The sequence below is a fragment of the Agelaius phoeniceus genome, chromosome Z (assembly GCF_051311805.1).
Source record: "Agelaius phoeniceus isolate bAgePho1 chromosome Z, bAgePho1.hap1, whole genome shotgun sequence".
NCBI classification, from domain to species: Eukaryota; Metazoa; Chordata; class Aves; order Passeriformes; family Icteridae; genus Agelaius; species Agelaius phoeniceus.
Window position 1 is genome coordinate 16262318 of NC_135303.1, and position 19410 is coordinate 16281727.

General features: G+C 39.7%; 1 protein-coding gene across 1 annotated transcript in view; it reads right to left on the reverse strand.

The window, feature by feature from the left end:
• The window catches only part of CAMK4 (calcium/calmodulin dependent protein kinase IV), a 143953-nt gene extending 125467 nt beyond the window's left edge, over window positions 1–18486 (reverse strand). Inside the window, exon 1 of the mRNA XM_077171681.1 lies at window positions 18168–18486. Coding sequence (XP_077027796.1) covers window positions 18168–18346 — 179 coding nt within the window. The 5' untranslated portion in view covers window positions 18347–18486. The remainder of the gene's footprint in view (window positions 1–18167) is intronic.
• Between the last annotated feature and the right edge of the window lie 924 nt (window positions 18487–19410).

The window sequence follows — 19410 nt, forward strand, 5'->3', positions numbered from 1 at the left end:
TGACTCCTACAAAATACTGCTAAAGAGCTAAGGGACAATGTCATAAAGATCTGAGTACATGCAAACACCACCTTAGAGACAGCAATCACACAAAGCAAGCACCCCATGGAAACATCTGGAAATACTTTCAACAATGGAGCACAACTTCTAGGAAGAAATCCAAATAATAGCATAAAAAGCAGCAGAGAGAAATGGACTACACATTTCAGAGCTACCTTTAAAATCTTGCAGTTCTTTGGTATAAAACCTATATGAACACTGTCTCACACTGAAAGCTACCCTAAGATGGTAAGGTAGCCTCATCCTATGGATCTGAAGTACTACAGGAAGGATAACCACACCTAAGCACAACATTAAATAGCTCTTTAAGCCATAAGATCTTAAACAATAACATTAACAATAGCATGAACCAGCCCTGATGTATTGGACTTTCAATATTTTATCACAGAGGATGCCCATATGCATGTTGCAGTTTCCCTCAAAAGGAATTATTCAAGTTAATGTAATTACAAATAACAATTAATGTATTAGCAGAAAAACCCAAAAACCTGTTATCCTTCATCATAACAGATTTGCCTTCCGTCATTTACCTGAAGCTGCTGCTTTTCCATCAGTATGGCTACACCAGGACTCATTGCTTTTAAATCCCCCAATTTACCCAAGAGCCTTGAAGATGTCCCAGCCTTGGCTGATCAAAGTAATTGTAGTGAAAACTAAGCAGATATTACATGCATAGGAAGTTGATGTCTCTTAAGGCATCAGAGAGAGATGAAGTTCTCAGGTAGCCTCAGTCAGACCCAGAGAACAGTGCTGACAGAGGATGACAGCCTCTCTCTTTGCCAGCCTATGCAAAACATCAGTAGACCACAGAAACTCTCCACTGACTGGCTCATTAAAAGTCACCTGGTGAAGCTTTTTAAGTAGAGCACAGGAATTTTTAATCCTGCACTACTGAAATTTTAGTTCTGCAACTACTTCAGTCTCGGTAAAACTAAAATGATTGAAACTCAAAAGCGCCTTTTAGAATATTAATGAAAAAAAAAAAAGTGAGTTTGCAATGGTGTATGTACCACTTGTCATGGTATATTCTCATTTCTAGCCTGATCATTCCCAAGAGGTGAGGCACCTCATCCTGGATGACATTCCAAGTGGAAGAGACACCCATCACCCACTCTCTTTGGTTGTGAGTGCAGGCTGCATGATGGGGCCAGAACAGCTGCAAGGACACAGAAAGCACACCTGAGAAGGGGCAAAACACCTTCTACTGACATCCCTGTTTCCTCAGTCACCCAGGGCTCCTGAGCCCATAGCTGACAGGAACAGACAGAGGAGCACATCTAGACAAAAAAAGTGCCTGACAAGTCTCCAAACACCTTTCAGGACCATCATTATTCAGGCTCCCCATATAACTCTCTTGGTGTTGAGCACAGAAACAAACAACATTCTCTACAAAAAATCTGCTAAGAAGAAGGAAGAGAACAATAGGACCACTACACAGGAAGCAGCATCACCATTCCTGAATTATTCACCATTTAAGCACGCAGATGGTACAACAAAATTCTTACTTGCAGAAGTGGTGAGCAAAGGATTTACTGCAGAGCAGCAGGCAGATGCAGTCTGTTTTCCAAGTACTCTGACTTCCACTTAAGTATCTGCATTTAACAAGAATAACTATGCCTACCCAAGCAATCACTTGAATGAATTGAAGACAGCTTTCTAACTAACAATTCCTTTCTCACCATCAGTCAGTGAAGTAAAAAATCCAGGCTGCAGACAGTTTTTAAAGCTGAATTTATGAAATTTTAGGGAAATTCATGTTGTATGAAAGCATTTTCCAATATTTTTGCTGTGTACCAAGATTTGCTCATGCTATTATGGGCAAAATTTCTTAAATGTTAACAAAAAATGTGCTCTACAGTGAAAGATTCCCTTTTGTCATTTTTGAAGAAATCAGGGTTTATGTTAAATATACTTTAGGTGGAAAACAAATCAGCTTTGTTTCATAATGATTGTAATAGCAGTCTAAGCTGGAAAGCACTCTGTATGGCGATGAAAGAGCACTGACCTCTCTGCAGCTTTTCAAACTTGAAAGTCAGAAAATACTGATTGCAGTAGTAGATTTGGCTCATAATTGGAAATGGGGAAAGCTGGGGGTGGTGCTGGTGTAAAATCAGTGAACACCCATCCCATTAGTCATCCCAACCTTGTCAGAGTCCAATCCTATGAAACTCAGAGGCAAAAGTCTTAATGGCAAACTGATAATTTTCACACTTCATCTTTCAAGGTAGCTTAAACTACTTTGGTAGAGAGTCTGGCACATGAGAATTTTACGAAAGAAAGGTATGCTCAAAGCATGTATTTTGTATTGGAGTTTGAAGGGATATCATCGACAGGATGACATATCTCTATCTCAGCACGGCAGGGCAAATTCTCATAGGATTCCCACTTCAAGGCAGAGCCCTAAATGAAGTCTGACACTCCACAATAAATCAACAGTTTCTGTGCATCATAATGCTCATTTCATTCTCCAATCTTCTCTTCAATTTTCTGAGGCCAGTTCATTTGAGATGAATAACACTTCTTTCAGAGTCCATGAAAATGTTCATTTTTGAATGACTGAGGGATCAGGTTAAACATTGTTACTTCCCAGCACCAGAAGGTTCTAACACAAATCAAGGCTGTGGAAAAGGCCAAATCAGAGATAACAGCCTTCCGCATTTTCTCTGAAAAACTAAAAGCAAGGAAGAATAATCTCACTTGGCTTTCCTCTTTCCACAACTCAGAGAAGCACAGTGTGGCAACAGGGGAAGAAAGGAGAAGTTTTATCCTGTCAGGTTATTAGAAGGGTAACCCCAAGAAGATGCACAAAAAGAATTTAGCTGGAGAAATTGACAAGCAATCTGTAGCGACAACTAGACATTTGGGAGCCATAATGGACAGCAGCTGTTGGCAGAAGTTTGACCATTTGAGAATAAGAGATGTGGAGTCAGCATGAAAAAAAGAGCAGATTCAAAACATCCCTTCTGAGCACCTCTGTGGGAAAGGACACCACCAGTTGGGGTCCTGGCAGCACCTCAGAAATATTGGATGCTTGGAACATCTCAGGTGTGGGGAAGCACAGAGAGAAAGGCTGCTCTGTACAGCTGCTGGAGCTTGACACACTTCCAGACTTCACCTGATGAAGCACAGAAGAAACCTGTGCAGCCACGGTGCCCCTGTGGCCAAGAGCACTGGCAGCACACTAGATGAGTTACCTTGGGATACCCGGCCCCCTGAGCTGGAAGACAGAGATATGAAGCAGGAAGAATTCCCCAGAATCCAAGGAGAAATGGTCAGCAACAACAGCAACATGGTGTTTCAAAGACATTGAGACACGGTTCTTGAGGTCATGGTTTGGTGGTGAATGTTACAGCATTAGGTTTATGGTGAGGTCTTTTTCCACCCTAAATAATTCCATTATTTGATGTAGGCATTTTATCACCTCTATTGGGCCCCAAGAACTATTATGACCAACAGCTTTCAACTGACTTTGGAGAATTTTTTTAACATAAATTCGGAATGCTGTATTCTCCATCACTGATAGAAGATGGAACAAACTCTTACAAAAAAATAAGGGTTCCATTAGACTTCTAAATACCTACCACTCATTTCATCTCCATCAGTGCACCCTCTTTGGTGGTTCCCATTCACCTGACTTCAAAAGGAATCACAAAAGTCACTACACATTACAAGCTTGCCACTCACCTTCCCATCCATCCGAGGTTGCACCTACACATGTGTGCACACATTTGAATTCACAGCAGCTGCATGAATTATAGAACATTCACAGCATCGTATTGCTCCAGGGACAATGATAAGCATGATTAGTTTCAGTCAAATGTTTTACCTCCTAGCAGTTAAACAAAATTGAGCTTTCCTACAACAAAACTGATGCTGTAATGTAAGGTCATAGATGATTGCAGAGACAATAGAAGCTGACAGAAAATTAGTACCAGCCAAAGAGCCATCATTTAGATTATTGATTAGCAGATATTGAAACACCCTTACACAGCTTTGTGAGGCTAAATGGCAGTCATTTAGGCACATATTTCACTGTCCAATTAGGATAATATATTTTCCAGCCTATTCCAGCCACATGTATTTCTCTTATAAGCTATAAAAAAAATGGTTACATAAATATATTCCAGAAGCACTGAAAAACAACAATTTGATGCAAGACTCATAACAGTCATTCACAATTTCTACACCAAAAACTATGCGTATAACACAAAGTAAATTTTATCTATCTGCCTATTAGTCTGGAACTCAACTTCTATCCCTCAGCTTTCCAAAATGGTCTTTCCATTGCACAATTCATCAAAAAAAAAAAAAAAAAAAAAAACATATTTGGCACTGCATGGGGATTTAGAATAATTTAACAAAATTTTTGCTCATATTTAGTCATGCACATTTTTCCTTTACTGGACTTAAAGAGGCTAACACCATGTGGTCAAACATAAAAAGTAGTGACAATATGTGAAGACCTTCACCTTACCCAAATTGTGCCTTAGCACAGTAAAAGGAAGGTGTAGGATGAAACCTTGCAAGGATGAGCAGCAGCTTCTACAGCTTCACTCTTCCTTAAGACCTGCTGTCAAAGGGCACTTGCATCAAATGACAGGAGAGTAACATCTTACCTGTTTTTTCACCAAATGGAAAACATTCTGTGTTGAAGGTGATCTCTTCAGCAAGCACAGAATGGCCACAATACACTGAAAAGTGGCTGCAAGATCATTATAAAATTTTAATTCTGTTAAGATTTTGTGTCTATTGAAAAGCCTATTATAAATCTGATGTTTTCAAATGTTAGAATCTTTCTTTTACTCAGAAGACAGATGGAAAAAAGGAAAGGTCTTCAATGCTCACATAGATAGAAAGAGTGAAGAGGCAAACAACATGGGAAAAACAGATAAAATTATCAACAGCACATTATGGGCAGTGGATGAGACTCAGTTATTTGAGTGACTTGAACTCATAGATGAGATAGCTTAAATTAAAGTGATATCTAAACTTTTGTACAACACTGACCTAGCTATCTGAGACTGAAACGGAACAAATGTGACAATTTTTAAAAATATTAATTAGAGAGAACTGAAGGACTGTACTGTTGCTCTACATGGCTGAAGTAATTTAAAGCTCTGAGAATATGAACTGTGGATATATGGATACATATATGAGCCTGGGGAAGAATTCATGTGGCTTCTGTAAAAAGAAGCTGTATGTTAAAACCACAGAACTTCTTTGAAAGATTCAGCAAGATTTTGAATATAAAGTAGGTTTGATTGATTTTGATACTTGGGTTTTCAGAAGTTACTTGATAAGGTCCCTCAAAACAGATACTTGAAGAAACCACAGAAAGCACCAATGAAATAGTAGTTTGTTAAGAGACACAAAACAGGGAAAGAATAAAACTTTAGTTTTCACAGTGCAGAGAGGTCATCAATAAGTCTAATTTACCAGAGCTGGTGTCTGCTACCCAGGGAGCTGAGAAATGAGGTGAAAATATCCAGTTGGGAATTTTTTATAATCCAATTTCTCCATAAGTCTGTGCCCAGCTGCAACAGGTGTGTACTGAGATTCAGTTATAGGGTATTAAATAGCAGAGAAAATTCCCTGTAAATAAATACCAAATTAGGAATATTGCACGCAATCCTAATTTCCTATATTAAACAAAATAATTGTGCTATTATCACAAGAAAAGACATCTTGATATATAGTAAAAAATTACACAAATCAGGCCCTTGACTGAGGGAACAAAAAAAGGCAGCCCCAAACCCAACAACTGTTAAGAGGTATTAAGTATTAGCCCACGTATAATTTCACTGGGTGAATGTCTCCCCTGGTTTATCTCCATCTACTCAAAGCTCTGCTGGACACACTGCAGGGAAACCTTCTCCAACTAACTTTGTTAAGCAAAGAGGTTGGACTGAATGATCTTTATAAGTCTCTGCCAAGCCCATCCGTTCTGTGATTCTCTGTCACCTCTCAAGCACTGCATGCAAATTTATGTGACTACTTTGGTCTGAGGAACAGAGCTGAAGGCTCAGATTAGCTTCAGACTTCTGGAGGCTGAGGGGCTGCTCCGGGCAAGCATCAAAGGATAGATGTGTTCTTGCACCCCCTCTTCTAGGCATAAGCTTCTCACTGCTGATGGGAGACAGGATATCAGCTGTTATGATCTGACCCAGCACCACCATTCTTACACCATAAAGACTCAAATGACTTAGGAAGAGCAGTTGATTCCAAATTGTATTGCAAACATATATATATGTATGCATTAGTCAGTATACTCTGAAATGGCTGAAAGTTCTGGAAAGAAATACTGAATGTTTCCAAACAAGATGTCTTCACAAGCAAAATGGAAAAGCACATCCATGGTATCATTAGAGTTGATTCTTTCTGGAAGGCAAATTCAAGTTTCCTTTAAACACTAAAAGACACATACCCAGTGCACTGCATAGCCATCTATGAGAGCATCAACTGCAGTTTAGGTACATTTTCCACTAGCCAGGCATTAGGGATGTAGGAGAGTACATTGGCCCCCAAAGACATTTTGATTTCAATTTGAGATAAGAATGTGACTAGGAGAATTGGCTGATCTTTTGGTGGTGTCAACAGATCAATACTGAACTTACTGTTGCCAACAAGAGGACACTGAAAATCAATGCAGTTATTCTGAAGATAACTGAGAGTGATCTCCTGAGTCATCCAGACAGTTCCTGGTAACATGGGCAACCATGTCGTACAGTCTCTTCTGCAAAACTACCACATACCAATTTTAGGCACAATTCTTGTCTGCCTTGCTCATATTTAAAAGGCTGTGACAGAAGTACAGATGGTTAAAGACTTTCTTCTAAATTAAAATTTTTATTGTAACTATGGTCAAGGTAGTTCTCTTCTCCCTTGCATGTAAGGAGTCCTTAAATTTAAATGAATTATTCTATCTCACAGATGTGGTCCTCTATTGAAGAACTACCATAACCAACTACCTGGAAGTAAAAAAACCCAATTCCTCCACAGTGTGTTTTCAGAGGAAATGTTTACAAGTAAATTTAAAAGAGATTTTTCATAATACCTAGGAAGGCAAGTATTTTATGTCAATGTTGCTATGACTTTTCACAGCTGCAAGTATTATGCTGGATGGATAAAAAATTAGGACCTATCAGGCTACAGATAACTCACAGACCCACATAATTTTCAAATGCCATGTAAAATATTCTGTTTTGTCTGACAGATTTACTGGAGATGAGTCCTTCAACATTCAGGAGTCAATAAATTTATACTAAATCCACATTTCAAAAACAGGAGGATTACACCTATCTGCATATTAAAACCTAATCTACTGAAACATCAAGATTTCTGTCAGCTTCCTGACTAGCACACCAATTATATTATTTGGCACCCATCACGAGAAGACAGGTGTAGAATGACCAATTTTGCAGCTTCTGAAGTTGTGCCCATTAAATACGTGGAGATTATTTTTTCCTCTTTGCATAAAGATGATTGAGAGTGCATTTGAGTGTTTTCTCTTTCTAGAGAAAGCACTGGGGAGAGGGAAGGTGAGAATAGACTCAGTTAGCTAAAGGAGCTAGGAATCACCAAAGGAAAAGAAAAGAGACTCATTCTTGGTAGGGGCAATACTGCAAGAATTCTGATTTGTTTCAGTTTCAGTTGGAGTGGAATAATGGTATAGAGGGGAACAATTTTATTAGCCATTTGCTTTTAGGATTTTGTTTCTCAGTCTCAGTCTCTTTGCCTTTGCATCTAACCTTCATCAAAACTTGCCAGAAACACATTGCACATTACTTCAGTGTTTTTGCTTTTATCTGACATGCATGCATGTTTGAGCACTATGCCTTTGGTTGGTTCTACATCTTATTTAATATCTGAATTATCTGCTTTGGCATGAACTTTGGAGTACGCTGATTCAGTTTGCTGATGATAAAGGTGGGGAGGCATTGGCAGTGCATCAGAGAGCTATAATAACAGAAAGAAAAAGCCTGTACTTACTACCTGGGGAGTAGGATCAAGAGAAAAGGGATAAAATTTAGCTGCATGGTCACGAAGTACAGACAAATAACAAGAACACCACTATAAAATCTCATCAATTGCAAACAGAGAAGGAAAATGGAAAACATACAGTTTGGGCAACAAACAACCAGACAGCTATAAGCCACCAAGACAGCAGTTGTAAAAAAGGCAAATGTGACTCCCTGTCATCCCATTCAATAATGTTTATTGTTCTTATTAGAAAAATCTGACAATTTTGTAACTGGAGGCAGTAGACAAACAGAGCTTCTGTAACCTCTTTATGTTCCAGCAGGAAATAAATCACATGAAAGCTGCACCACATTTGGTGTAGCTTGAAGAACACAGTCAAAGCAAGAACCAAAGACAAGACAAAAACTGTTGAGAGGGAGCTGAATCAGAACTCTCATAAGGTACCATCACACAAGATATTAACTTACTTCATACTTGCAGTCTGGTTACTTTGAGCAAAGAATGTCTTCAATGAGCACAAAACACAAAATATGAAAAGATTTGTAAATTTTAATTCAAAATGATTGAATAATTCCATGGTGTGAAAGTGTGCCTTATCCACAATGCATAAGTACTTTAATCAATTACTCATTCTAACTCAAAACAAAGAGAAATGCCAAAATATTGAAATTTATCATGGGATGAAAATTGCAGAGTCCTCAAATATGGAAATTAACTATTGCAAAGATAAGAGTATGTGGATAAAACAAGCTTTAACAGGTATGGCTCTAAAGGATTACATATGGTCTGCTAATGGCCACATGCCATTGTGGGTGACTAACACATCTTGTTAATCATTATTATTCTATCTTAGCTGTGACTTAGAGCAAAACACAGTAAAATGATATTACTAGGTATTTGATGCAGTTAAAACACATGGTTCATAAGAAACACCATGGCAAATTACTTAAACAGGCTATCTGGAATATATTTATTGTGTTAATTCACAAATAGCACACATAACCAGTTCACGGAATAGAGACTGACAAGAGAAAGAAGGTAATTTGGAGGGCTATTTATGTGAAGAATAAATTTCACCAGTCCTAATTTAGACAGTCATTTGCAAGGGAAATACATCTAATATGATTTTTCCATCACAAATGACATTTCATCTTTTCTGAAGTCATGCAGGAAAAAAACGTAAAGAGGTTAAAACACTTTGGTTTTTTCTTCTACTATGTAAGTGTAGCATGAACAATAAAAATAGCCTAGTATGGACCAAATCAATTGAAATCATTGTACATTAACATGAGCTAGTGTACCATAACTAGACAACCTCAATATTCAAACGGCATTGTGCTAAGGAGAAAGTGACCAAAGGTTTTTTTCTCATTTGAAATTAATGATTCTCTGAAAAGAATATTCTCCTTATCCTACTGGCAATCAAATCAATTCTCTGAACAACTTTTATAGTAATAAATAAAACTGCCTTTTTCACTCAGTTTTACTCCTGCTCCACCCACTTTTGAAGACTTATAAATTATGAAGAAAGATGGGATTTTAATTTAAACTCAAAACTAATTTATGTGCATATTTATTATGGAGGTAATACAGAGACGGAGATGGGTTTCACCCCTAGGAGACAGAGAAAAAAAAAACCTGCTTGTGAATTTTAGTGTCTCTTTCATTGCAGATTTTCCACTACATATTGACCCCATTTAGAAATGATTACTGATTTTACTTAGAATTCATCAGTTGCTAATTTTAACTACTAAACTCTGTTCTTGTTTATAGTTAAGCCATTCTTGAATTAAAATGCTGTGAAGGGAGAATAAGATACCAGTCTTCCTCCTCCCTGCACCAAACAAAATTAATTTATTATTGCCTTTTCAGTGCCATAAGTGTTGCTCCAATTTTATCAGTTACTTGTTGTTCTAATAGCATTTTTTAAGACTAGAATTTGCCTTCCTCTTTCAATTCAATCCTATGACAGTTAGCTAGCAGACCAGTAAACAGTGTGCTCCACAAGCATTTGCAGCTTCCATTGAAAAGGCTGCAAAGAATCCCCAGAAAAAAAAAACAGATGGGTGAGAGGGAGAAAGGAAAAATCCCGCCTTTATTAGGTTTCTTTCTCTGATCGCTTGGAGACTAAAGTCATTAAACAATGTCATCAGTCATTTCCTAAGGGGTCATCAGTACCTACACCTTAAAGTGTTGCTTCCCATTACAAAATCAGCTTTCAACCCTTTCAATTTTAATTTTACTAGTCAGCTAGAAAATCATGAGGGTTTGAAGAGAATGTATAGAGAAGGATCACTCAAAGCAGGCAGCTAAAAACATTCATGCACATGTATCCTACAGCTCTCTGAGCACAGATTATGATAATGGTGTTGGAGTTCTCAGTATGTGTTGCATTCAGTTTTAAGAAACCAAGTTTTTCTGGTCCAAAGCGTGTTCTTAAAATACTCTTGTTGATCCACAACTTTAGGCTGGTGCAGGATACCTAATATGTCAGAAAACAGCAAATGCTGTCTTGTATTTAGAGATTCTGAAAGAGATATGTCCTCAAGTTTGAATAAAATTCAAACAACTAATCACCAATAAATATAATAGCTAAGGATCTTATTATCAAGTGAAAACTGCACAATTTATGTCCAGCCTTCTGTAGACGGGTACAGAAGTCCAATAATTTCAGCACAGTGTGTTTAATTTGTTTAGAGCTAAGTACAAAATAAAATCACATACCACATCCTTTGGCACTGTCAGTGTGACTATGTTAACAAGGACTATTTAGAGAAAATCAATATGAACATTATTTCAGAAGTACTTGAAGATAATACCAGTGGCAGCTGATCTGATTGACTGTCCCTCCCAGTCACCTCAATACAAAAAGACAAAACCAAGACAATTTGTTGGAATTTTTTAATGTTAAAGTCTGTGGTGCAATCAGGGTTGTCCTCATTAATGAAATCACACTAAATTGACTATATTAAGATGCAGTATCAGTACCCAAAGGCAGTGAACCTGGTAGACATGGATATGCTTTAAAGATCAAAAGACTGAAAAAAAGTAAACATATTGGTGTGTTCATAATCATCTAAATTGAGAGGAAAATATGAATATTTGCAAGAAGGAAAAATTATTGTGGGGAAAGGCATGGAGAGGAACACATACATGATCTTGTTTTAGAATTGACAGCTATTCCTTAAATCCAAGCAAGTGTTTTTGGTTTTTCTTCACAATGCCTGGAGACAGGCCAGAGGAGAAAAGCATCACATGTCTCTGGTGAGGAGGGTCTGGGGAAAAGGACTGTGGAGATGACATCAGTTCTGAGATAAAGTTGGAGTTCTGGCATCTTATCTGTGGCATATGGATGCTCACAGCAAGGTATGCATTGGAACACAGACTATACATTTGTTGAAGGGCATAAAATTTAGTGTTTTATTTTTCAGGCTGTGAATTACAACTTTTGGACTTGCTTTTACATTATCCCCCACAAAATACCACAGTATATAGATAGCAAACTGTCAAAGGGCAGTGTGTTTTATAATTATTTTTGTTCCTTAGGAGGGCTCCCATTTCCTTCTCTATTACATTTTATGGTCCTTTATCTCTAGCACAGATAACCACATAAATGAAAGGAGGCAAACTTATAATCTACAGCACCATGTTGTCCAAACCATTACTCATGTCTGAACCAAATCCACTTTGGTGGATTCTCTCCTTTTGTTCCCTGAAGCTCAAATTCAAAATCTTTAGTTGCTACACATTGAGTGGTCACTTGCAAAGTCATATTGTTACATAGATTTTCCTAATTTAGAATTACTTTGGAGTAAAACTGAAAGGAGTAAAATAATACCTCATCAATCTATTCATGGGGCAACAGATGCAAATATGGATGGGCCTCAATTGTCCATGTGTTTTAACAGAGAGTAAACTATGATAGTAATGACATTGACAATGCAAGGCCAAATAAAGCATCACTAACACCAAAATGTAGGACACTTTCCAGTATATCAGTGAATGGTCATAAAATGTGTCATTCTTACCTTTTTTTTTAATTTTTATGGAAGACAAACAGAAATTATAAATACCAGAAAAGACATTAGACAAACCAAGAAAAAAAAGCAGCACCAACGTTTGGAAATAAATGGTTTCCCTTTCTCAGAATTATCATGCCTGGAAAAAGAATATTCCTTGTGAAATTACTGATTGTTCAGATAATAAAGGCTTGCTTTTTGTGAACAGAGGAAGCATGGTAAGAATACCTAAGTAAAGAAGCAAGGAGCAAATAAATATGCAAGTTTCTATGCTTAAATTCTGCTTCATTTTCAAAGCACAAGGAAGTACATGTTCTTTATAGTTATACAGTCTGAACTTGTAATGAGCCTACTAATGGCTCATTCATATTGCATACATATAGATGAAAATAATATTCAAACCTCTGCAGGTTTTTCCACACAACGTGCAGGTCAGAAGATTGCTTTCCTGAAGCCCAGTCAATATTGTGGATAGCAGAAGACTACAGAAGAATTGTTCTCATCTACTGCAATAAAGCTGGCTCAATTTGTTACACTTTAAACAAAATAAGGGCTAGGAATGACTATTTTTTAAAATTTCCTTATTGAACTTTTCAGAGACTATTCAGGAAAATAAAATTTCTTTGATCTTAGTGACTGAAGAGGACAGTTAGCCCTTTCTAGCAAGCACTTGAACTTCCACAGATGGGGCACAGGCTATTGCAAACTGCTGAGTATTTTTTCACTGAGTTTTTCATAACTGGTGGTCTTTTTAAATGTGGCTATTTACTATGCGAGCAAGCTTTAAACATCTCTCACTGGAAGAATTCTGCCTATTAAACTGTGTCCATTACAATCCCTTACACAACAGTGTGCACACTTGCACACACAAAAAGATACTGTGTGGAATGAACATATAATACGCTTCTGATACCACAGAACTTCAGTAAATTTATCTGCCCTCCACCCAGAATCACACAGGCTTATTCCACAACCACTCTCTTCAATTCCTCTTGAGAATACTTATTTGATTTCAGATTTTCTTTCTTCAGCAAGACTTGGACTTCGATAATCCTGGTAGGTCCCTTCCAATTCAAGATATTCTGTGATTCTCTCTGTAATATGCTAAAAGAATGACTTTGTTACATCTTACCTCTTGCAGTTCAATGTGATGCTTTTCAAGCCTGACAATTCTTGTATTAACACAAATTATATGATTTTCACTCCTAAAACCAATATGTGTAAAAAACTTTTTCAGTATTCTTAAGAGTACTTACTTCAAGAGCTATTCATTTTCTCCACTAGAAATATAATTTTTCAAATTAGAAAACATTATCTAAACCAGTGACATAAATGCATGGTGGCTGACAGGAAAAAAAACCCTTGAAAATCAAGAAATAACTGTTCTCTATCATAATTTTTCATTATTAATAGCTCTTTTTTTTAAGTATGAGAAAGCTGTCAGATTTACACAGAACTGATCACCTATTCATTTCAGGTATTATTTATGGAATAGTACATTTTCTTTCACTGCTTTTTCAACAAAGCTTTTTACCTCCAAATCAACCAGTTGTTGAGCTGAACCAGACAAAACTGGGAAAAAAAATCACACCCTGCACTGAGTAAAGAATTTCAGTTGTCAAAGCCTGGGCTATTCACTGCAAGTTCTGGTTTCTGGTACCCAAGTCAGAACTTTCACCCTGCCCACCTCTTCAACAGCCTCCCTGCCATGGTCAGGAACTGTCTGAGGGAAAATGCTTCCTGCTTGTCTGAAGGTGTGAGGGTTACAAGCAAGGTGCAGTTTGTGGCACAGGCACAAATACATGGGCAGTTTCTGCTCAAATCAAATCATGATGCCTAAAAGGACTCCACGCTCTCACAGTCAGACAGCTAGCACCACAGAACACGTGCTACGTGCTGCCTGTCAATTGCATCCCTGCATCGCTTCAGAAAATTCTCAGGTCCACAAAAAAAAAAAAAAAAAAAAATCACAAGCAAGTGACCAAGAGTGTTAGGAAGGAGGGACAGACCTAATTTAAATTCACCCTAAAGCACACCGTGAAAATGATTTTTCAAAATAAACAGGGCAAAGAGTCTGTAAAATAAATTACTCTTGAGATGAACAGAAAAAGGAACTTTTTTTTTTTAATGAAGGGATGGAGGGTAAAAAAGTTGGCATACTTTCAAAGCAAAAATTGTTTGAACTTCCAAGCATCAAGTGCAAAACCAATCCATTTCTATAAAATAATGCTTTTATCAGCTTGACAAAGAAGTTTTTGCTTTGTTAGCTTAAATTAGCTAACAAAGAAGTTAGCTGATTTCATCTACTTCTGGCATTACAAAAGTACGTGTCAGAGTGGCAGCTTTCATAAATAGGATTGACAGAGTAAGATGTCATTCTGCACTATGAAATCTTGACTTCAAACTGTACATTAGATTTAAACTTTCTCTGTGCTAAAAACTCAAGGACATAAACCACCTATGATTCAGCTCACACTGTCAGTCCAAGCTAAGTTGCCAAGTACTGAGAGCCTTTCAGTCTCAGTCTTCAGCAAGGATCACACAGCTGAAAGATTGCCCAGGCAGGAAAAGATAACCTTGGAAGAAAGAAAGCCTGAAGGATTTGACTGGAAATACTTTCATCTACTTTTGACTATTCAATAGATTTGCAATCTGCCTACAATAGTAACATTAGACAGTTTCAACTGAGATAGTTGTGTAGTTAGTTAGGCAAAGAGGGTGCCTGTCAAGTAAAATTCCAACAAAAAAAATTTCCATTTTTTGTAATATTGCTGAGTATCAAAAAAATCATTGCTGAATTTCTTCTTCAGTCAAATACCATATTTAGACCAGCCCAGAAGTCCAAAGATAAAGCAAAGGTTATATAAGGCTAAGAAAAGGTTTCAGTCCTTAAGGAAATACAAGTTTAGAGTACAACATTTTCAACATCTTTTTCCAAGGGAGTGTGGAAAATAAGCTTTTAGATAAAACATACTCAGAACAAAATTCCAAACTCTACATCAACAATTGCAACCTGTAAAAGAAAGACATTTTTTAAAGCAAAGCACAAAATTTCACATTTATAGTATTTTGAGCTCCACTTATACAGAAAAACCCTTGTAAAAATGGATTAAGAGGAAGGTGAACTAATCAGGGCTTCAGTGGAACATAAAAACAGAATAAAATAATGAGAATAAAGGCCTATCTTGCCCAGAGTATGAACAGTGGCCAAACACAGATGCCTCAAGAAGAATGTAAGAATAGAACAAACTCCTGTCAACACTGTCAGAGAACACCCTGAAAACTCTCAAGATCTTACAGTTCAGTAGTTAGCATCTTCAGGTTTAATAAGCCTTAGTGGATTTCCTGCATGTTAACTTGCCTTGTTGCCCATTAATTCCATGTAACCCCTTAGTATCCATAGTATCCATGTCCAGGACTTGCAGTATACTGTGCTAAAGTGGCCTTACCTCCTGTCATTGAGTTTTGGCTGGATACCCCATTTTTTGACAGATACCCCCAAGAGCCTGCATGAAAAAAAAAAAAAACAAAAAACCAGCCAACAAGCACCTCTAATGAGATGTTCCATCCATGCCATTTTATTTATCCAAACTTCATCTGCTATTTAAATGCCCCAACAGTAGAGTAAGTTGTTCCTTTCTGTAATTCTTTATAGGCAACACAACCTTTAAACCCTTGACAATTTACAAAGACCAGCAAATATTTCTGTTAAACTCCTCTATCTATGAACATGCTGAGCAGCACAGACACGTAAAGTGATCCCTGTGGAACTCCACTGTTTAAAAACAACTGTTGACTCCCACCTAAGCTTAAAGGCCTTTTATCATTCTTTCTAAAGGATCATCTCCCCCTTCTTCCATGACTCCTTAGCTAGTCATGCAAGCAAGAGTTACAGAATAAGATGTCTTAGGGATATGTCAGATATACTTTGCACAAGGAGCACTCCTTCCAAATGGAAATTCCCATATTTGGCCACAGCTGTCCAAATGCAGATCTTTGGAGTCTGCCAAAAGACATCTTTCAATCCCTGTATTTGCTAAAGATAATTTAGGACAGTCTTTTTCATTGGTTATTTCAGTATATTACTTTATTTACTGCACCTAAAGGGATCATATAGCCACATTATTCAGCCTCACCTGACACATTTTCCCCAACACTAACCTAACTAAGCAATGAATAATTTTGTTTTTGTAGACATACTCAAAATCATATGCAAAACTAAAAGTTTGGAGAAAGGGTTACCAAGACAAAGCAATACACTTTATATGACACTTGGGAACCAAGAGGGATTGTTGGATCTTCTTTATAGATTTGCCAAGATACACCTATCAGAGGGATTCTGAGACAACCATTAGCACTCTGGGTGCTGGCTCTGAAAAGATCTCAAAGCTGGCCTAAGGACCAAGATCTCATTGATCCATTAGACCCATTAGAGAAATTTTCTCTCAAAGCATGTACCACTCCAAGTTCTACTGTCCCTTCTCTACCTTAATCTTTGATTAAGATGGTTGTTTTCTCCTGTATTGTTTCTGTTTTAAATGTTACTTCCTAGCTCTACCCAGGAACAGAGCAGACTTAAGGGTCTCTACACTCTCTACACTGCTTGGGTGTGGTTATCTTGTATATTCAAACCTTTTGTTAGTGTTTCAGCATTTACTCTCTCACCTTGCAAGTTAGGAAAATCCATTGCATCTCATCTTTACTGTAGTACTTTTACAGGCATTAACTCTTCCTACAAAACCCTGGAGATTTCACATGTTAAAAACACTTCCTTATGCAACTAACCCAAGATGCATCACCAATGCATATTGCAATCAAGCAAAGCCCACAGTCACTATCACAAATGGTGGAAGGATTCTAGACAGACCCCAGAGAAGAGTACTAATCCAGGTGACAGGGTTGGTATCAACTGCTGTATTTTGTTTGGTGTCCTTTTTTGTTTACTCTAGACACACTACCAACACACCAATATTTCCTGCTTTATATTTTTATGCTTCTGCACAGGGGTACAGTGAAGTCAAATATAAATGTGATAACCATACATAAAATTATACCTATTAAATCTGCTGCTAAATAGCAGCAATAGTGGGGGAAAAAAAGTAGCAGCAGATGTATGACCTAGGCGGAAAGTCAAGAATTATGCTATATTGTATTTCTATCACTTTTCCTGCCCCTATCAGTTAAGGTACAGAAAGCACAGGTATGCTTTGTAGCAATAACTTTCATTGCATGTTCTTTCTGGAAAAAGTATTCTTCCAAGGCAACCATGTTTTTATCTGCAAATTTCCCACCTTTATTCAGGAGTTTTAATGCTCTATCATTGGCAAAACTAACAATTGCTATTTGCTACCTACTGACTTACACATTTAAGTCATGTACTGTGAACTCCAAAGACCCTGCAGTTTTCCACGTTTTTGCACATTACTGTCTACCTGAAAATTCAACATGAACTAACAAATACATTAAGAGGGCAAAAATTGCACATCAGATATAGAGTTTTTACACCAGACATCAGTTTTTAAGAACCTGAACACTTGGGATCTTTAAGTTGCTGTGCAGGACCATCACCAGGGCAGTAGTGCAAAAATTAATGAATGAAGATGCAGCAGCTCCCTCGCCTACCCTGCACCCCGATGGGAAGGACCCTGCTTGCAGAGGCCTGTTCAGGGAATCTTGTCTCTGGTGGGAGTTTTGTCAGCGCACGGCTCCGCTAATGGAGAGAGCGGCGAAAGGTCTGGCGTGAGGGATGCCGCGCATGAGGCGGCGTTTCGGCGCTCTGAAGTGATGCCCACCCTTCAGCCGGCAGCGCACGGGCAAGGCAGCACACAGGTACCCTGCTCGAGAGCCGCCCGCTCGGGCCAGCGTCCGCCAAGCGCAGAGATGCCTCCTCCCCAAAATCATTCCCGGGGGTTTCTCGGCTTGGCTCCCGGGGAGCTGGGATTATTCCTTCGAAAGCCTGCCCCTGGTGAAAGCCGCACGGTCTCCCGCTGCCGCTCTGGCACGCCAAAGTTTTGCCGCTCTGGCCACAGTGACGCGGGCACGGACACCCAGCCCCGGCCGCCCCACGCCCGCCCGGCCGCCCGCCCGGCCCGGCCCGGCCCGCCTCACCGTCCCAGCTCGGACTCCAGCTCGAAGTAGTGAGCCAGGGTGTCCTTGTTGGAGCCATCGATCCAGTAGTCGGGTGCGGCGGAGCCGGGGCGGCTGGCAGCCGAGGAGCCAGAGGAGGAGGATGAGGAGGACGAGGAGGAGGAGGATGAGGATGAGGAGGGCATGGTGACTTTCAGCATGCCGGGACGCCTACCGAGGGCTGTCCTCTCCGCGCCGGCTGCAGAACGCAGAGCGACAAGGCGGCGGCAACACCTCGCCTCCCTCCTTCTTTCTCTCCTTCCTTACTTATTTCCTTCCCTCCCTCGCTCTCCCCTCCCTCTCCCCTCCTCCTCCTTCCCCCCGCGCCGCCCCGGAGAGGCGGTGGCGGGTGCCCAGCCCGGCGGGGCGGGGCGGGCCCGGGGCGGGGGATTCACCTCCATCGCCCCCCGCCCGCTCCCTCCCTCCGCCCGCCGAGCCCAGCGGCCGAGCCGCGCCTGCAGCGGGAGACACCCGGGGCCGGCCTGAGCCGAGGCAGCGCCGCCCGCTCAGCGGCACCGGGAGCGGGACACGGCCCCGCGAGGGGACAGCGCACGGCAGGAGGAATCGCATCCCGATCCGCGGGCGGTGTGCGGCGGGGCCGGGCGGGATGCGCAGCCCGTAGGGCGGTGGGCGCCGGCCCGCCATGCCGCAGCGTTTTTCCAGTTTCCGAGCGGGAGTTCAGGAATTCTGCCGTGAATTTGGCGGAGAGGGTGTGGGGGCCGAGGCTGAGCAAGGCAAACAGCAGTGGGAAAGAAAGAGACTGACAAATTCTCGAACATGACTATAAAAATCCCCAAAACACATCTTCTCTTCCCACCAGAGAGCTAAAAGAAGCCATAGAGAAATAAAATTGCTTTGCTGCAATGCCACTCTCTAGCAGGTTATGAAATCTGCAGGTTATGAAATGCATGTGAATTATACTAAAGCATGCTACATCCCCAACTGCAGAATCCTTAGCCAGAAACATCTACAGAAGGGTCGTTTCTGTTGGTGTAGTGGTGAAATAAAACAGCAGCAGTTGTGTGTGCCTCGCATGCATAGTGTGCCAGAGCAATCCCACTCACATCCTCTCTGTGCTCTTACACCCACTCGCACTGCCATGCCAGCACAGGCAGGAGGTAAAATGGACCATGTGCGAACTGCACAGCAGAAAGGACGAAGTATTGTTCTCCAAATTTCAACCACAATTCACCGGCCTGTTTTTTAAACATCGTATTTCTTCCTC